A 17,846-nucleotide genomic window follows, 5' to 3' on the forward strand; every position below is an offset into this window, starting at 1 on the left:
TGTAATACTTACACTCTACCTTTTGTAATTGCTGCCCTTTCATTTTTTATTTTACAAAACAAACAAGAAACCTGGTGCAGAAATAGGAGTATTTCAATTTTTAGGCTAGAGAAAATCTGCAAAGTGAGAATTGGATGATGAGAGAGTTTTTTAAATTTTACTAATTCTTTGCTCATTTCAGAACAAATACAGTGTGCCAAATACCCTGTATATCAATTAACACCTCCCCTTACATCCTTAGAAACTTTAATGGCTTAAAACAGCAAACATTCTCATGATTCTGGGCTCAGCAGTGTGGTTCTCCTGGCTTGGGTCAGCTTGGTGCATCTGTGTAGTCTAGTGTCTTGGCCGGGGTCTGGTTGGTCTGGGGAGACTCAGGTAGGTGATTTGTTTGTTTCACATAGTCTTCACCCTCCATGAAGCTAGCTCCTGTAGTGGCCTCAGGGTTCCAGACAGCAGCAAAAGAAAGCAGTTTCCAGTATGTAAGCACTTTTTAAGCTGCTACTTATATCATGTATGCTAATATCTCATTGGCTAACATCACTGCCATGCCAGGGTCAGTGTGGAAGGAAACTGCCTGAGAGCTTGGGTGTAAGGAGATGTGAAGAGGTGGACAGCTACCACTGCATGCTTCTACTTCTTTCAAAAATAAAGTGTTACCTACTCCCCCTAACTTTGCAGGCTTTTACTAATCAATTAGAAGGCAAGGATGTACACATCCATTGGATAATCATGCCATAAAGCACTATCTGATGAGTGTCATCTAAATGCTGTGATTCAAAGACGAAGATGATCATCTCAGCCTGAGGCCATCAGGGACTCAGTCCCACAGGAGATGCCATTAGAGCTGGGCACCCAGGGTTTGGTGGAATTCTAATTAGCAGCAGGGGATACAGGTAGAAGAAATAGCATGGAAAAAAAATGAATGCTGCAGAGCTCAGGGCATATGAAGTTGGGCCATATGTAGATGCAAGGGCTGGAAACTTATTTGGTACTTGATAATTTAAGATTATAAAAGTCAGGCTAAGTAATGTATACATTTATTAAAGTTTGCCCAGTTGTTGCACTCAGCATTACTCTTTGTGTAAAATTTCATCCAAAGAACAAAATAGGGGTCTTTAATCCATCTCTATTCTAGTATTTAGGAGTTTATAAAATGTATATCTAATCAGTAGATAGAAATTGAAGTATAAAAGCAGAGGGGGATGATCAGCAAAGTGGCTTAAAGAAAATGAGTTCTGATAAAATGCAATTGGATCTGGCAACTCAAAGTCACTGATAACATCTGAGAAAAAATTTTACTGGAAGCCAAATTGTAAGGTGTCAAAGAGTAACAGAGTTCACAGTGGAAGAAAGATAGCAGTTGAGTTCAAGGCAAGTTTTATAGTTGAGGGTGGGAGTATTTTATTGGGAGAGAATGACATAATCATTTTTGTAGACAGTGATGATGGAACAGTAGTTATGGACTGGATATCTGAGGTGGGAAATAATTGGTAGAATAAAGCCCAGATAAGATTAGATTAGATAGAATTAAGACTATGGGAGTGCTTTAGATAAAAGAATTTGCCATCAGCAGAAGTTAAGCATCTAGACATCCATGACCCAGCAAAATTATTTCTTTGGAAAAGGCAGAGAGCTTTGTGCTTCCAAGAGACCATTCTACATCACCCAATTACAGATGAAAATAGGGGACTGTCTAGGTAGAATGGGAATGCTGTGAGTCATATAGTCATCCATAGCAAACTAGTGGCTCACAGACACTGCAGGCTGCTGTTGTTGTTAGACCACCAAATTGAGAAATTTCAAATAAAACGTTCTGGCTCCTTTGGCAAAACAAAAGTTTTGACCAAGCCAGGTCTTCATTTATCCGCGTTAATAATTAGCTGGAGCTGAGTTGCAAATGACCTCTTCACTGGAGAGCCGAAGAGCTCTCAGTTCTACATAGTTCCTGCCAATGTAGAGACAGAATATTGGTTAACACTCTTTACAGTTGTACTGGTATTTGTATGACAATAGCAAAGTTTTTGTTCATGTCCATATTCTCAACTATGGAGAAGTAAAAGTAACTCAGGAGTATTTCAAGAAAAATGCGACAGCATGTATGTTTCCTGAAGGGCTGAATGTTGTACAGAATATGTTCAAGTTGGCAGAAGGCAGCTTAAGATTGTTCTTTGTGTCTGGCATTGGGTAGGCTTTTGAATTTGCAAGTCCTGATTATAGAGTGCAGCTATTCATTCCATTCAGCTCCTGGTCTTAGAAACAGTGGTTTCCTTTCTGTACTTTTCTGTGGCAAAGGGAAAAATGTGGCCGATGTGTTTTAATATAGGTACATCATGACATTATTTCTTCCTGGTCTAAATGCTTGTTTAACCTGTGTAGCAGGAGACTACCACAGGTTCATGCATCTGGAAGTTCCTTTAGATACCACTGAGATAAAGGAGTCTAGGAAGATACCTGAGAAAAGGGACATACAATAAAGAGGCTTTGTTTAAAAAAAGCCTATGTCCTTCCACAGTGACATAATAGGATACATAATAAATGAATAGTTTATATTCATGATAAAAGTGTTTTCTTTTAAGAAAATGCTTCAACTGATGACCACATATTTGACATTGGTTCTTTTGTATGCCACATGAGTCTCATCATAGTCTTTCTTCTTAAAAATTATGTTGTTACAGAGTTACTTTGTTATAAAATAGATTGAGCAAATTGACTGTCTTATGGAATTCTCTTTTTACCTAAAATGCCAAATCCTCAAAATAATTACAGATCTTATACGTTTTAAAAAGAAGTCTCGTAAGCAACATGTTAACATAAATGGCAAAGCTGTCTCATGGTAAAATTATATAGTTAGCAACATGTTAAAATATGCTGTGACTTAGTACAGCACTGTGACTTTCAATAGTTCTTTTCCTTTTATTCCCCCCTTAAACAACCATATCTTTGCCCTGCTGCCCTGTCCGGTTCTTTATCAGTTTTCTGTTAATTTGATGAGCTCTTTCTGTGTTAGGAATATTAACCCTTTCTCTGCTACCCACATTTTCTGCTGGTCTTTTGGTTGTATTTTACTTTTTTGTGTGCCAAATTTCACAGCATGAAGATATTTCACTTTTTATTTAGCCAGATCCACAAGTCATCTTCTCTTTGTTTTCTGAGCTTTCTTTTGTATTCCCCACAGCCAAATTGTTTAAAATAATTTAAAATTTGACATTTTATCAAAGTGATATATGCATTCTGTTGATTTATAGGAAATTGCTATTATGTCAGTCAAAAACCAATAGAATGTCAGTTTCACATGACTCCGTTTAATAATTGGTCTGAAAAGTCAAGAACACTGCAGGTCTGCCCGCGTCCTTTCCCCTTCCTTCCCTCCCACGGCCTCCCTCAAGAGGCAGCCACTTTAGCTCTGATTAGCAGTTTTCTCTTGGTATTTACAGAATATAACTTTTGTATAATGCTATTTCCGTATTTAAAAAAAGTATGTATTGAGTGCCTGTTACATTCTTGCTGCTGCTCTGGGTGTTGGAGTTTCAACAGAGATCAAGACAAACATCTTCCCTTCCTGGCACTTCCATGCTGGGCATGGGGGTGGAGACAGAAAGCTCAGTAAATTATATAATCCATTAGATGATTAAGTGCTAAGAAGAAAAGCAAGGCAGGAATGGAGTGATGTGGAAGCTGGGGAAATGGACTTTTGAATTTAAATAGGGTGGTCCAAGAAGGCCTGAAAAGGTCATGTTTGAGCAAAAACCTGGAGGAAGCCTTGGGAATAAGCATCCCAAGAAGCAGGACAAATAGCGTGTGCAAGGCTCTGAGACAGGATGCCTGATGTACCTGAGACCAGTCAGGAGAGCACAGGAACAGGGCGCAGGGATAGGAATTGAGGTTGTCTAGGTAACAGAATGGTTGTGGCAAGGAGCGGGCAGGTACCTTGGCACTACTCTGTGTGAGAAGGGAAATAAGTCAGGACTTATTTACTGCCTTGTGTTTTTAGGGTTCATACTGGCTGACCTATTGACAGTGCAATGCAAAGAAGCAAGGGCAGAAGGAGGGAGCTACTGTAGTGATTCAGGCAAGAACGGACTGTGAGTGGAACCAGGGTGTTGGCCAGAGAAGGTGGTGAGAAGACATCGATTTTGGATATATTTTGAAGGGAGAACGGACAGGATTTTCTGACAAATTGGAAAATCAAGGATGAATACATAGGTTTCGGACTTAGTAACTGCAAGGATAGAGTTACTATTTGCTGAGATAGGAAAGACTATACAGGAGTGGGTTGGGCTGAGGGAAGTTCCTGGATTCCATTTGGGACATTTTGAGATGAAGACATCCAAAGAGAGATGGCCGACAGGCAGATAGGCTGCCCTTGAGTTCAGGCAATCGAATTGGGAGCTGTCAATGTTAGAGCATGTACAAAGCCAGGGAACTGGTGAGATCACCAGGTAAGGGAGTGTAGATACAGACGAGAGAAGAATCCAAAGTCAAGTAGGAGGTTATTGGTGACCTTGATGAGCAGTTTTGAGAGCTTAGTTGGGTTGAAAAGCATTTGACAAAATCCAACATCCTTCCATGGTAAAACTTAACTAAGAGTGGAAGGGAACTTCTTCAGCCTGATAAAAGGCATTTAAAGGTAGTCTACAGGTAGAATTCTTTATCAAGAGAACTCAGTCTTTTTTCAATGGAAAACTTTGACTGGGTGAGGCCCACCCACATTGTGGGTGGTAGTCTGCCCCACTCAGAGTCCACAGATTGAAATGTTATTTGCATCCAAAAAACAGAAGCATCCAGAATGATGTTTGACCAAATATCTGAGCGCCATGGCATAGCCAACTTAACATAAAATTAACCATAAGGTTCTCCTATAATACCCTAACTATATCTATGGTAATTATTGCATTCGAGAAACATTTTCTTTTTAGAGATTTGAAATGTCTTTAACGCCAAATGTTTGTCACCAAAAAAAAGCAATTTAAGTGGTATAAGTCAACAAACGGAATGGGTTTGTAACATTTTTGTCACCATGTATCATAGAAAAAGTCACAGTATTCTGCGATACATCGTATCTCAACAGTTGCCACCACTTTCCTGGGTACGTTGTGGTGCCACTGGATTTAAAGGACATTCCGGTACACAGGATAGGTCTGTACCCATCCTTGGCACAGGGTACATTTATCGGTTCTAGGACAGTTCTGGAAAACAGTCAAGGGAGGCCCTAGAAATTTGGCCTTTTCATGAGGGCTTTTTCAAGGATTACTCAGGAGAATCAGGGTCCCCCGCTTATTTTAGGACCTTGCCCTTGCCCAGCTCTTACTTACACGCCTGGTATCTTCTGAGTCCACAGATGGAAAAGGAAAACAGACGTGACCTCCCCTACAGACAGAATATCCTTGGACCAAAAACAGGACTGCCCATGAGTGAGCCCCTTGCAGAGTCCTGACCACTGTTGATATAAATCAAGCCAACAGCTCAGTGAAGACATCTGATTATCTTCACTTTCTTTGAAGTGTGTAAAATCAAGCACAAAACAGCATATATAAGTTGGCTTTAACCTGATGACAGGTTACATTTTTGAAAAATATATTTCACATCAAAGTGATCTAAGTTGATACTTTTGAAAGAAATAACATTATGGCACTCCAACATTTAATGTCAATTTTTACAAGAATTATACTTTAAAACCATACTATATAATCTATCATTGGTATTACAGTCCACTGTGTGGTATGATACTTACTGACCTATAACATACCTCATTTCTTAGAGGTCAGCATATTTATCTGTAAAATGAGTTTGGCTATCATTATTAGAAGGCAGCCTATATAAAAGGATTGTCAAACTACGTGTTTTACATGTATATGTATATTAAAGCCATATATATGAATTATTAGGGTAATTTATTTCCTTCTGTAAGCTCTTGTAAATTTCATTTAGCTTTGGTGGCTGGTGTGGAAGTTAGTGCATTTTTGGCGTTGGCTGCTACAGTGCAATTGCTTCTGGGTGGTTGAACAGTCAGCATTAAAGTTTGTGGCTCCTTTTTCCAACTGCAGCACAAAATAATCCATATGAAGATAATTTTTTTTTAGCATTTCTAAGAATGTCAGAATGTTTTCCTCTGGTTAATTCATGATCAAAACTTGTTCTAATCAATTCACAAAGCACCACTTATCATGAATATCTTTTCTAAACTACTTTCTTGCAAATAGTTTCTTGAAAAATAAATTTTTCTCCACTTTTGTCCTTTCTCTGGAGTACTTCATGCATTCTTTTAAAACAAGATCAGTTTGAGGACTTATGTAAGTTAAGACTGTTCTTTCTGTTTAACTAAAGGGTTTACCATAAAGTTAAACACAAAACTCTACGTTTGGTGTTATTTCTTTTAAATCCTATTGTTTACTCATCTCTGCTATGTGTGTTTTCCTAATCCTGTTTATTTCTCCCAGTTCTTCTGTGTTGAAGCACCATTGATCCTCAACAAATTACAATACCTAAACCTAGTAAAGATTCTCATTTGTTCCAATAGTCATTTTATTAAAGAATGTTATGTAGGTTAAGTACAGCTATGTCTAAATATACTGCCTTAATATTTTTCTAAAACATAAAATTTATGCAAAGAGAACATTTAGAAGCATGCTTTCAAAAGTGGTACCGGATTCTTGAACAGGAAAGAACTCTGCATAATCTCAACGTGTTTGGAATACGACTTGGAAATATTTTTTCTGACAGAAACCATTCCTGCTTGGAGAATTTTAGGTTGCATGGACTCAACTTAAAAAAATATATTAAAATTTCAAATCCAATTTTCCCGTCTGTTCAGAACTATATTTTTATATGCAATTTTATGTGTTCAATACTGTATTTTCTCATAATTTGGAAAGTGTAAGAACTAATTTCTTTATTAGCTGCCTGGCAGAAAATTAAATTTTCATATGGTTTTTCTCTTTTTTTATGGTGATGCTGTGCTTTAAAAATAAATTGTTAGTGGTATCAGGAAAACTTTTTAAAACCTAAGTAATTTTTTTCTTTGGAAATTGCAAATGGACATGTTAGCTTCCATCATTTCATTAGCTACTTGGAATTTCTGTTTCTATTTTTAGCTTGAGATGAGCAGAAAGATTCAAGGGCATTTATGGCATTTGAACATTTCTTTACATATTACTGACAGCAACTTTGAACCTTGTAATATCACAGAGGTGAATTTTCTATTAATTCAAAAGCCTTTTCACCCTTTATATACAAAATTAAGATATATAATTGGTTAATATAATCCATGATGTTCATGTTTCTTTAATGATTTTTTTTGACATTGTTTTCTAAGATGAATATAGAAGCTGATTATCCTAGCCTCTTCAAATCTGAGTAACTTTTATAGTTTGTATTGGCATTTCTTATCAGTTTAAACTTCCTCCCAAGAGTTTTTACTTGTCACTTTAAGATGGTCTTAATCATCCTTCAGTGTCTTTTGGATAATTTTATGACTCGCATATTGCAAGAACATCATTTTAATAATAATTTTCTATTAAGATTATGTTGCTACATAGTTTTTACATGTCTGTTATGATTTTTATTATAACAGAATTGGCATTATATTCAAAATGTTTTTATTAGGAGAAATGTTCACAGTTTTGTTGTCAGGAACCTAATATTCTATAATAATTTCCAGCTGCTTAGTTTTTGTTAATATTTACATGGTTTTTAAAAAAATCTTCTTTAAAAGTTCATTTATAGTAAAATTTTCTCTTCCTTATACTTAAAGTACCTATTGAACCAGTTAAATATTTGCTTGGTCAAATTAATCTGATTTTTAAGATGCAAAAAAAATATCTTTAATACAATGTTTTTGGCAGTTCTTCCAATTAAAAAAGTGAAATCCACATTTTTTCTTGAGACCAGTGACATTGTCTTGTATGTTTTTGTATTTTACACATCACTTTGGATACAGAGGGCTATAAAAATGTATTTAATCATATCTGAAAAATGTCTTCTTCCAGGAAAGAAAAGCTTAATATTTTAATTCCTAAATTAAACCATTGCTTCTCTTGGATATTTTTTTCTATTAAATTATTTCATAATGTAATGGAAGGTTCATCAGTTTTTCTGTTATGTGTCTGTGTATGTAGGATAGTATTTCTCACTTTCTTCTTGACTTCATTTCATCATTTAAAACTTGAACCAAACCTTGACAATCACTTTTTATTACACTAACAGGTCTAAATAAACATGTGAATTCTTAACACCTACCTCATAGAGTTGCTGTGAGAATTAAATGAATTAATACACGCACAGCACTTCAAATAGTGCCTGTTGTCTAGTAAGTGCTCAATAAATATCAGCTCCCACCCCCACTTGTACTGTTGTTTTGGTTTTGATATTATTTAAAAAAGAATGAGCTAAACTCAGACTGAGAATCACCTTTTTCTGTCACGACATAATAACCTACAATCTGGTACTTTAGTGCAGCATATGTATCAACATAAAGTAGTAAAAGGATGGTTCATTAAGTATTTCTGGGACCATTGGTTAGTTATTTAGAAAAACACAAAGTTACAAGCTTGATCTCATGATTACATCTGAGTAATTCCAGATGGGATAAATAAAAGTAAGCATAAAACCATGCAACCCATTTTTTAAAACTTAAGCAAATACAGGTGAATATTTATCAGACCTAAGGATAGGAAAATCATAAAAACAGTTGTGATTTTCATAACTTTTCATGAAAATCATAAAAACAGAGGAAAGAAATTTACAGATTCAAACATAAATATTTTAAATTTCTTTATGATAAAAGTTAAAAGGAAAATTGAAAGACTTTAAGTCTTTGCAACAAATAGGACAAAGGGCTCCTGACCTTATTAAAAGATACGTACATATATGTATGTATTTATGAAGACCTTAATCAAGAAGTGATCAAAATGTATTAACCAATAATTTACAGAAGAAATAAGAAATGCAAGTGAATAATAAACATGAAAAAAGTGTTCAATCCCACTAACAGTTATATAAAATAACATTGATGTATAGTTTTCACTTGTCAAAATACCAAAGATTTTAAAGAAGTGATTAGAAGTCTTTTTATGAGAGAATGACAAAATGAGCAATTGTATATACCACTGGTAGAAATGGGCGTTGTTATTAGGCAACCTGGGAAGCATTTGAACAGGGTCAGTCTAGCTTCCAGCAATCTGTCCTAATGAAAGCATCAGTGACATAGAATGAAGGTATGTATTAGGGATATTTATTACAGTCTTATTGAAATAAGGAACAAATAGGCAACTTAAATCTCTCCCTTTATAGTTAAAACATTTTTTTTACTTTAAACAAAGCTGTAAATTAAACAATAAATTAACAAGTCATAAGTTATTTCTACTGGAAAATATTAGATAAGCAGTGTCTGCGATTAGGGGCTGACGTGCAGCTGCAGTCTCACTCTGAAGTCACTTTCCTATTGTAATAAAGTAAACGTGCTGTTCCTTTCAAAAACACAAATCTCCAGCAGCTGTGGGTAAGCTTTCTGGAAAAAGCCTGTCCATAAAAATGTTGAGCCAATTATAAATTACGAAAATGTGAAATATTAAGGAAAAGTATATTTTGTGCAAAACTGTTCCCCTACTCTAAATTCCTTGTTAATGTTCCTTTTCCCTTCCTTCTTTTTTAAAGCCAGTGCTTGCTAAGACTTTTGCAGTGGAAATGCACTGAAATTAAATAGGTTCACATTTATCTAAAGGAATCCTCTGCTTAACTTTCAACTTAAGATCACATTTTCGGTCTCTCTTTTAATAAGAGAACCAAGTAAGATCTGAAGGCAAGAAATTATTAACCCCTTTTTCCTGACTTAGAATTTACTCTCCTAATTTAAGCTTAGACTTAACTAGGATATGCTGGCACATCATTCATTATTTTCCTGAAATTTGAAAAACATACTCTCTACTGCCTGGAAGGGCAGGCTAAGTGCACCATCACCTCTGATTGCCTGTGGAGGACAGATTCCAGGAAAATTGCCTTTTTCGGGGTGTGGGCGGGGTGGGGGGAGGGTCTGAGAAATAATCACAAATACTCTGCATTTTATACCTTTTGTTGTATCCTTTGTTCTGGCTATTTTATTGGTTATTCTGGGCTGGGAATTTTTCTTTCTTGTTTTCTTACTCTGTGTGTGTATGTGTGAATGTGTGTCTATGCATATGATTGTATATGTGTGTGTATGTAAATGTAAAGCATTTGTGTGTGTGTGTGTGTGTATATATATATATATTTATGCAGATCAGGGGGTAAGTAAAAAGTGAGATAGAGGGAAGGATGCTCTTTAAATTTAGATATGGTAACAAGTAACATACATTCCTAGAAAGAAAATCTTAAAAAAGAAAGAATAGTTAATACATATTAAACCTTTCTGTTGTTTTTAAAATGCCTTACAACTTATTAAGAGACTTGAGGCATTTTAAATCTTTAACGCATTTAAATCTGGCTTTACTTTTAATATTTTTTAAAACTTATTAATGAGTCTCTTAATTTATTTTTCCCCTTTTTGGCTAGACTCTGTGCTCTGGGAATACAGGGGATACGTGTTTCTGCCCTCAAGGTTCTTCCAAGTGGTCGGAGGCGTAATCAAGTGTGAATCTGTAGCTGACATGTATAAACGTGTCCCATGTGCCAGGGAAGGGGGCCAAGTGATTTACATGAATTATTTAATCCTTAACCACCCTGTGAGGTAGATACTACTAACATCTGCATTTTGAAATGGAGAAAATTAGCCTCAGAGAAGTTTTTTTTTACCTCCCAACTCCCACAGCTGGTAAGTCAATGGCAGAGGCTCGGTGCTGGCCCAGCCCGGCCACCTCCAGCCCTAACTGGGTAACACTCAGTGACCGGCTGCTCCTACGGAGTCCCTGTGGCAGCCCAACTGCCTTTTCTGATTTGTTTTGTAAAATGAGGATATTGGTGGAGGTGCTGACGCTTCGTAACCTAATTGGTAGCCGCTACTGAAAAGCTGCTGTGAATGAGTGCAGTGCGTGACAGTGACAGCTGTGCCCGCAGGAACCAGGTAGGGAGAATCCCCGATGACCTCAAGTTCCTTCCAGCTCTAAGGCTTTGGTGTATCGTAGTAAGGCTTTCACACATGCAGTGTTTTGTCCTTCTGTCTGCCTCTTAGAATTTTAACTTGGGTAAAGATACCAAATGTGTCACTCTTTCTTTGTTGCTAACTATATTAAGAAGATAAAGCAGGAATAATAGTAGCATTTTTGTGCTACCTTTTGAAATTACTTTAATTTGGTAAGCTTTTATCAAGCACTTATTCTGTAGCAAGCATTGTATTAATACAACCAACATCACCAAACCCTCCTATGTGGCCCCATTGTTGACATCTCTACAACCTCACTTTGGAAATCTGATTACCTTCTGTCTTTCCCCACTATCTCTTCATTGATGATGATGAAAGTAAAAACTTCAGTGGATTGTAAAGACTCAATTATGTAATCACACTGAGAGTCAGATTTTAGCTGTGATTCGCTGATCAGAAATTTTTCAGGTTTTCACTTTTGGACTTTATTTGCTTTGGATGAAGCATTTATGTCCTCGTTACAGCCATTCCTGTACCCGAAGGAAGTGGTAACTAGAGGAAAACCCTCCCTTCTACAAGGAATAATAGTGAAGGAATTTATAGTTCTACTTGCTTGTCCCATAATAGCCTCTCAGGGCACAAGAGCTATGGGAACCTGAAATTAGAACACTGTGGAATACTGGCATTCTAACTTCTCTAGTTAGAATAGCTAGTGTATCATTTTTGTGCTAAACCAGAAGCCCTCTGAGACTCCAGTCCGGGCCAGCACTTACAAGTGACAGGGTAGGGAGTGGAGGTGGGATTACTAAATTCTGCCACTGAGGAAGAGACCCTTGTCTGAGAACCATGCACCAAAGCATGGGAGTAGTCGTAAGGAACTCAGCTATTTCTGGTGAGGTGTATGACGAACCTGCAACAGAAGAGGACCTTTTTCTGGGTTCTTATCAATCTTTCCCAATAACCTAGGAAGCAAGAGAAGCAAGGAGTAACATACGACTTTTCCTCTGGCCCTATACAAAGAAGTTGGAATTTTCTCTGCGCGTGTGATTTTAAAATCCACACCTCGTTTCCTCATCGTAGAACCAGGGTGAAGCATTTCCCTTTTGCTGCCCTCAGATCTCATTTCTTTTTGTAAGACACCAACATGTTTCGTTACTTGTCCTGTTTGCCTCTCCCCCACCTTTGTAAAGGAGCGTTAGAGCGACTCTCCTTTGTTTGAAATCCTCTATAAATAATCTTTTTCCCCTCAAATAACCTCAGAATCTTCTCCAAATCAGAATAACTCTTGGAGGGCTACAAAAATATATCATCACATGAATTTTTATCACTCCATTCTTAATATCATAATTGATTTTTTTTTTTTTTTGAGACAGTGTCTCACTTTGCCCAGGCTAGAATGAGTGCCATGGCATCAGCCTAGCTCACAGCAACCTCAAACTCCTGGGTTCAAGTGATCCTACTGCCTCAGCCTCCCGAGTAGCTGGGACTACAGGCATGCGCCACCATGCCCGGCTAGTTTTTTCTATATATATATTAGTTGGCCAATTAATTTCTTTCTATTTTTAGTAGAGACGGGGTCTCGCTCTTGCTCAGGCTGGTTTCGAACTCCTGACCTTGAGCAATCCGCCCGCCTCGGCCTCCCAGAGTGCTAGGATTACAGGCGTGAGCCACAGCGCCCGGCCTATCATAATTGATTTTTATTAAGCTCTGATTTTATTAAGCACCATAAGGTGAGTCATATAACTGTGTCATATAACATATGACTGTGTCTAGTCATTGATAATTATTTTTTCATATTTTATTTTGAATTCTATGCTTAAATCCAGTGGTAATAATTGTTCACTTTCTTGATGCAGTCATCCCTCAGTATGCATGCACAATTGGTTTCTGGACCCCCTGGGATACCAAAATCCACAGATACTAAAGTGTGTGTGTATATATGTAATGGCCTAGTATTTGCATATAACCTACACACATCCTCCTGTATACTTTAAATCATCTCTAGATTACTTATAATATCTACTACAATATAAATGCAATATAAATAGTTGTTAAACAGTAGTATTGTTTAGCACATAATGACAGTAAAAAAATCTGTGCATGTTCAGTACAGATGCAGTTTTTTTTTCCAAATATTTCAATCCATGATTGAATCTGTGGATATGGAACCTACAGATTTCGAAGGCTGACTGTATTTCCTAAAATCCACACAGATTAGTTATTATATCTTTGCATTTTGTTTAAAAAATCTATTTCTTAAAGTTCTCTACTTATCTAATTTGATCAGTATTCTTTAACAAGAATATATTTTTATACCTTTAGAAATGTACTTGTATTCTATTTTGTACTATGAAGTGAATATAGCATTTATATTATATAATGGTTTAATAAGCAGTCTGTTTTCTCTCCTCTTAACCTTTGAATTTTCAGAGTGCAAAGATTGGTTCGGTAGGTAGAGAACTGATTGCACGTCTTACGGAATTCATGAATGGTGTATATTATACTCATTCCTATTTTAGAAATAAAACCAGAATGATGGAGCAGCACGAAGTACAAGTAGAATGAAATGGGAGCTGACTGGGAAAAGGAAGTTTAGCCTTCGCTTTTTAAGGCCACATGTTAAATGATAACAGTGAGCTGGAGAGAACTTTTTAAGCAGACATGAAGTCTATTTAAGTATTTAAAAAATTATTTTAGTAAAACTTAATTTTGATGAGAGTATACAATTGAGACTGCGAAACTAATTTCTTTATTTTGTGTGCTTCAAATTTATAAACGTATAGAATTCCATCTGAGAAAAAGAACCTGGGTTCAGTCATTTAGTCTGTCCCTCTGGAGTCCAGGTAACTTAAATGACTTGCTTAGAACCTACCGGTTATTGAGTGAGCCTGGTTCTGTCAGCCTGATTCATGGATAGGCACATTTGATCTTGTTTAACAGTAGCTCTGTCTATGCCACGGATATGTTGTTAGGTTATGCTTAGAATATAATACAAATTTTGTTACTATTTACTAATGTGAGAAATTGTCATTTATATTTAAAGTGCTCTTACGGTTTTTTTACTAACTTTTTTATATCAGATGTGTTCACCAGTTCATGGTAAATTATCTTTGTGTAATATAGCAAAATAAGCCAGAGATCATAGTTATTTTGCTCAATGATTTCTGAAAAGAGAAATCATTGATTTATGATTTAGAACCAAATAAAATTTATATTATTATAACTACATTAATAAATATTAGATAATCCTCTTCTAAATTGTTTTAATGAAACTATGTGGTATCTAATTTTTTTCTCTTACTAAATATATCAATATTATGGTGAATAAAATCCAACACAACTTGGAGGGTTTTTCATTTTTGTTTTGGGGGGTTTTCTTTTTTGGGTCATTTTACTAAAAATATGCATAATTTTAATATTTGCAGCTGGTTTTAGAAGAAGTTTTCGTCTTAGTAGGAAAGATAAGAAAACAAACAAATCCATGTATGAATGCAGGAAGAGTGACCAGTACGACACAGCAGATGTGCCCACATACGAAGAAGTGACACCGTATAGGCGACAGAACAATGAGAAATACAGACTTGTTGTCTTGGTTGGTAAGTGTTCGTTTTTGTGTGTGATTCTGAAGAACTAGGTGAAGTTGTAAGAACTTAACTTCAAACCATATCACACTGGAAGTTTTCAGGTTAAAATCCCCTCATCTGACCCCTTTTTTCTGGTCTCTAAATTAAAATATTTTGTCTTTTGTACTTATGTGACATTCAGAGATTTTTGAAATGTCTGTGAATGATGGTACTGTCCTTGGAGTGGGATCTCATAGGGGAGCAGAGAGTAAGCCCCACCATGATATATTACACATGTCAAGGCAATTAAATGGTAGGAATGCATATTTTTTAACACACTGCAAATTTCTTTAGAACCATTTTGAGGCAGCAACATGGTATAAGCTTCCTATGGCATTAGACGTTCAGTGAAATAAACTATTATAGTAGAGCTCTTTCTAGGACATTTCAAGCTGGGAAGTGAGTTAATGAAACTGCTTTAAAGTGGTTAATAAATGTATATTGGTATTTCCACAAACATTGGTTGGTTTGACTTAGATGAGCAGTCTAGCATCTATCTTGTGAGCCCTATCCTTGTGATCATTCTTTAAAAACATAGCAGGAGGTATTTAAGTTCCCAGGATCGAGCCAATGATTTTGGACAAATGTTGGGATAAAGGAACCTGGTTTCTCTTGTTTGTTGGTCCTTTATAAACTCACGGTGACAGTGCAGGGATGTGAATCAATGAAAAAGCTAAGACTCACTCTGTCGTAGTAAAGTGGGGTCCTCTGAAAAGTTATGACATGTGCTGTTAATTCAGACACATGGGGGATGACTCGTGGGAACTGATGGGGGGGTTCTTGTATCTAATGGCACAGGAACTGATAAATTAGCATCATCAGATATAAACATTGCATTATTTAGAAACACTTATGCACATATTTCAAAGGAAATTCAAAATTTCCTTTGTTAGCAGTGTCCACATGTCCTCATCTGTGTATATGGAACCTTCCCAAACATGGAAGAATATTTCCATAGGTTTCTATGTCTACTCCAGAGTTTATAGAGCCCTGCTTCCATTCCTCTTGGAGTCACGCTGTGGGGAATACAGCCATTCCCTGGCCCAGACAGAGCCAGGAGGCCATAGAGAAATCCTTTTTGGCCTCCCTGGGGCTACTTGAGACCTCCTGCCCCTCTCCCACCCCACAGTCCCTCTATGCCTCCTCCCTCACCAGCACCCATCTCAGCAACGTCTCTTCTCAGCTTAGGAGGGAGATGCATTGTAATAAAAGGGCAAAGATAGTGTGATTTCCTTTTCTCTTGTCTTTTTTTCTTAATGGGATATTGCTGTGTTGTCCAGACTGTCCTTGAACTCCCAGGCTCAAGCAATTCTCCCACCTCAGTTTTTTGAGTAGCTTGGTCTACAGGTGCCTGCCACTGCTCCCGGCTGTATATGATTTTTTGTTTACCCTTCCATCCCAATGACTCTCTGTAACTTTGAGTTTCTCCTAGGGGGTCTAATTGAAAAAGGAAAGTAGAATAAACTTTCTTTTTTTTTTCCCCCTTTCCTATAGGTTCTAACTGTAAAAACCCTTTCCTTGGAGATGAGAAAGGGAAGATGAGGATAAACTGCTAGAGCAGTAACCCAGGGAAGAATAAAAGTAAATCATAGTGAGAAGCAGCTGAAGATGGTTGAGTGTGATGGAAAAGAAACAGCCAATCCCCATGATCTCCCAAAGGGAAGAGGGGCAAGTGAGGGGGTGCTGTCCTCAGGCATGTTAGAAGTAATCATGGAGTTCTGTTGCACGGTACATGTGCAGGTATCCATCACCTGTTCCTACAGTTCCCTTAAAGAAGGTATAAATAAGAGGAAGGATGTCGAAGGAGATAAAGTAGTTTTTGGTCTATTCTAGGTGCAGGACTCCTGAGCAGGTCTCTGTTAATTTGGAATAGAGCATAAGGAGATCTCCGTCCTTGTAGTTACTAAGTCCAAAAACTGTTCACTCATCCCTGTTCTCTCACACCCAGTGGTGTTCAAACGAACACCAGTAGCTAAGATGTTAGATCCTTTAGTACTGTTCCAGATGGACTGGGTATTTTTTTCTAGTGTTTTTTTCTGTTTTTCAAATTTGATCATTTCTATTATTCTAAGATCCCTGAACTTTATCATTTGCTATTTAGTCCACTAAGTGAATTTTTCCTTTCAGACATTGTATTTTTTCAGTTGTAAAATTATCAATTCCTTTTCATAGTTTCTGTTTATTTGCTAAGGCCTTTCTTCCCCTATCAGTCTCAGGTATGTTTACCTTTACTTTAAGAAGCTTAGTTAAGATAGATGCTTTGTTGTTTCGAATAATTCTAACATCAGAGTCATTTTGGCATTGACATGTGTCGATTTTGTTTTTCCTTGAGAATTTGTCACTTTCATTCTTTGTATATTATGTAATTTTGTTCTGTATCCTGGAAGTTTTGAACATTGTGTTATATAGATTTGGGGTGGAAAATGTTAAATTTTTTAGCAGGATGTCAGCGTGGTTAGGTTCAGTCTGTGTGTGTCAGCTCAGTTTTCAGTCTTTGCTGCTTTGGGTCTCTTCCATGCACGTGACACGCAGGTCAGTCAGGGACTGATGCAGTGGTTTAAGTCCTAATTCATTTCTCAGAGCCTTTGTCGTGCTGCTCTGGGTTGATCACACTCATGCACAGCTTAGAGATGAGTCCAAAACGTCTGTGGAGTCTTTCCCACTCTGGCCACTGCCCCGCTGTGCAGCCTCCCGAGATGGTGACGCGTCCTCAGGCAGAGCCCTAGATGAGAGGCGTCTTAGTCTGTTGTATGTTGCTACAAAGTCATACCTGAGACTGGGTAATTTATAAAGGGAAAAGGTTTGTTTGGCTCACAGTTCTGCGGCTGGAATACTGGGCTTTTATCTACTGAGGGCTTCAGGCTGCTCCTGGTGGAAGGTGATGGGAGCTGGCATGTGCAGAGATACAGGAAAAGAGAGAAAGGACGAGGGAGAAGAGTCAGATGTCAGGCCCTTTTTAACACCAGCTCTCTCGGGAACTAAATATTCACTTATTAGGGAGGGCATTAACTTGTTCATGACACCCCCACGAGCCAGACACCCCCAGCCAGACTTCACCTGCAACATTGGGATCAAATGTCAGCATGTGATTTGAAGGAACAAACGTTCAAACTATAGCAAGAGGGAAACATAAAAATGGGAAACCTCATCATCTTGGGAGTCACTTTTCT

At 37.2% G+C, this 17,846-nt stretch overlaps 1 protein-coding gene across 4 annotated transcripts in view; it reads left to right on the top strand.

The window, feature by feature from the left end:
- Positions 1-17,846, top strand: part of MPP7 (MAGUK p55 scaffold protein 7) — a 208,498-nt gene that overhangs the window by 166,706 nt on the left and 23,946 nt on the right. For all 4 annotated transcript variants that reach the window (XM_075997494.1, XM_020284180.2, XM_075997495.1 and 1 more), the window contains exon 12: positions 14,479-14,649. In XM_075997494.1, coding sequence (XP_075853609.1) covers positions 14,479-14,649 — 171 coding nt within the window. The remainder of the gene's footprint in view (positions 1-14,478; positions 14,650-17,846) is intronic.

This window comes from Microcebus murinus, chromosome 25 (genome assembly GCF_040939455.1).
Source record: "Microcebus murinus isolate Inina chromosome 25, M.murinus_Inina_mat1.0, whole genome shotgun sequence".
In the NCBI taxonomy this organism is placed as follows: domain Eukaryota; kingdom Metazoa; phylum Chordata; class Mammalia; order Primates; family Cheirogaleidae; genus Microcebus; species Microcebus murinus.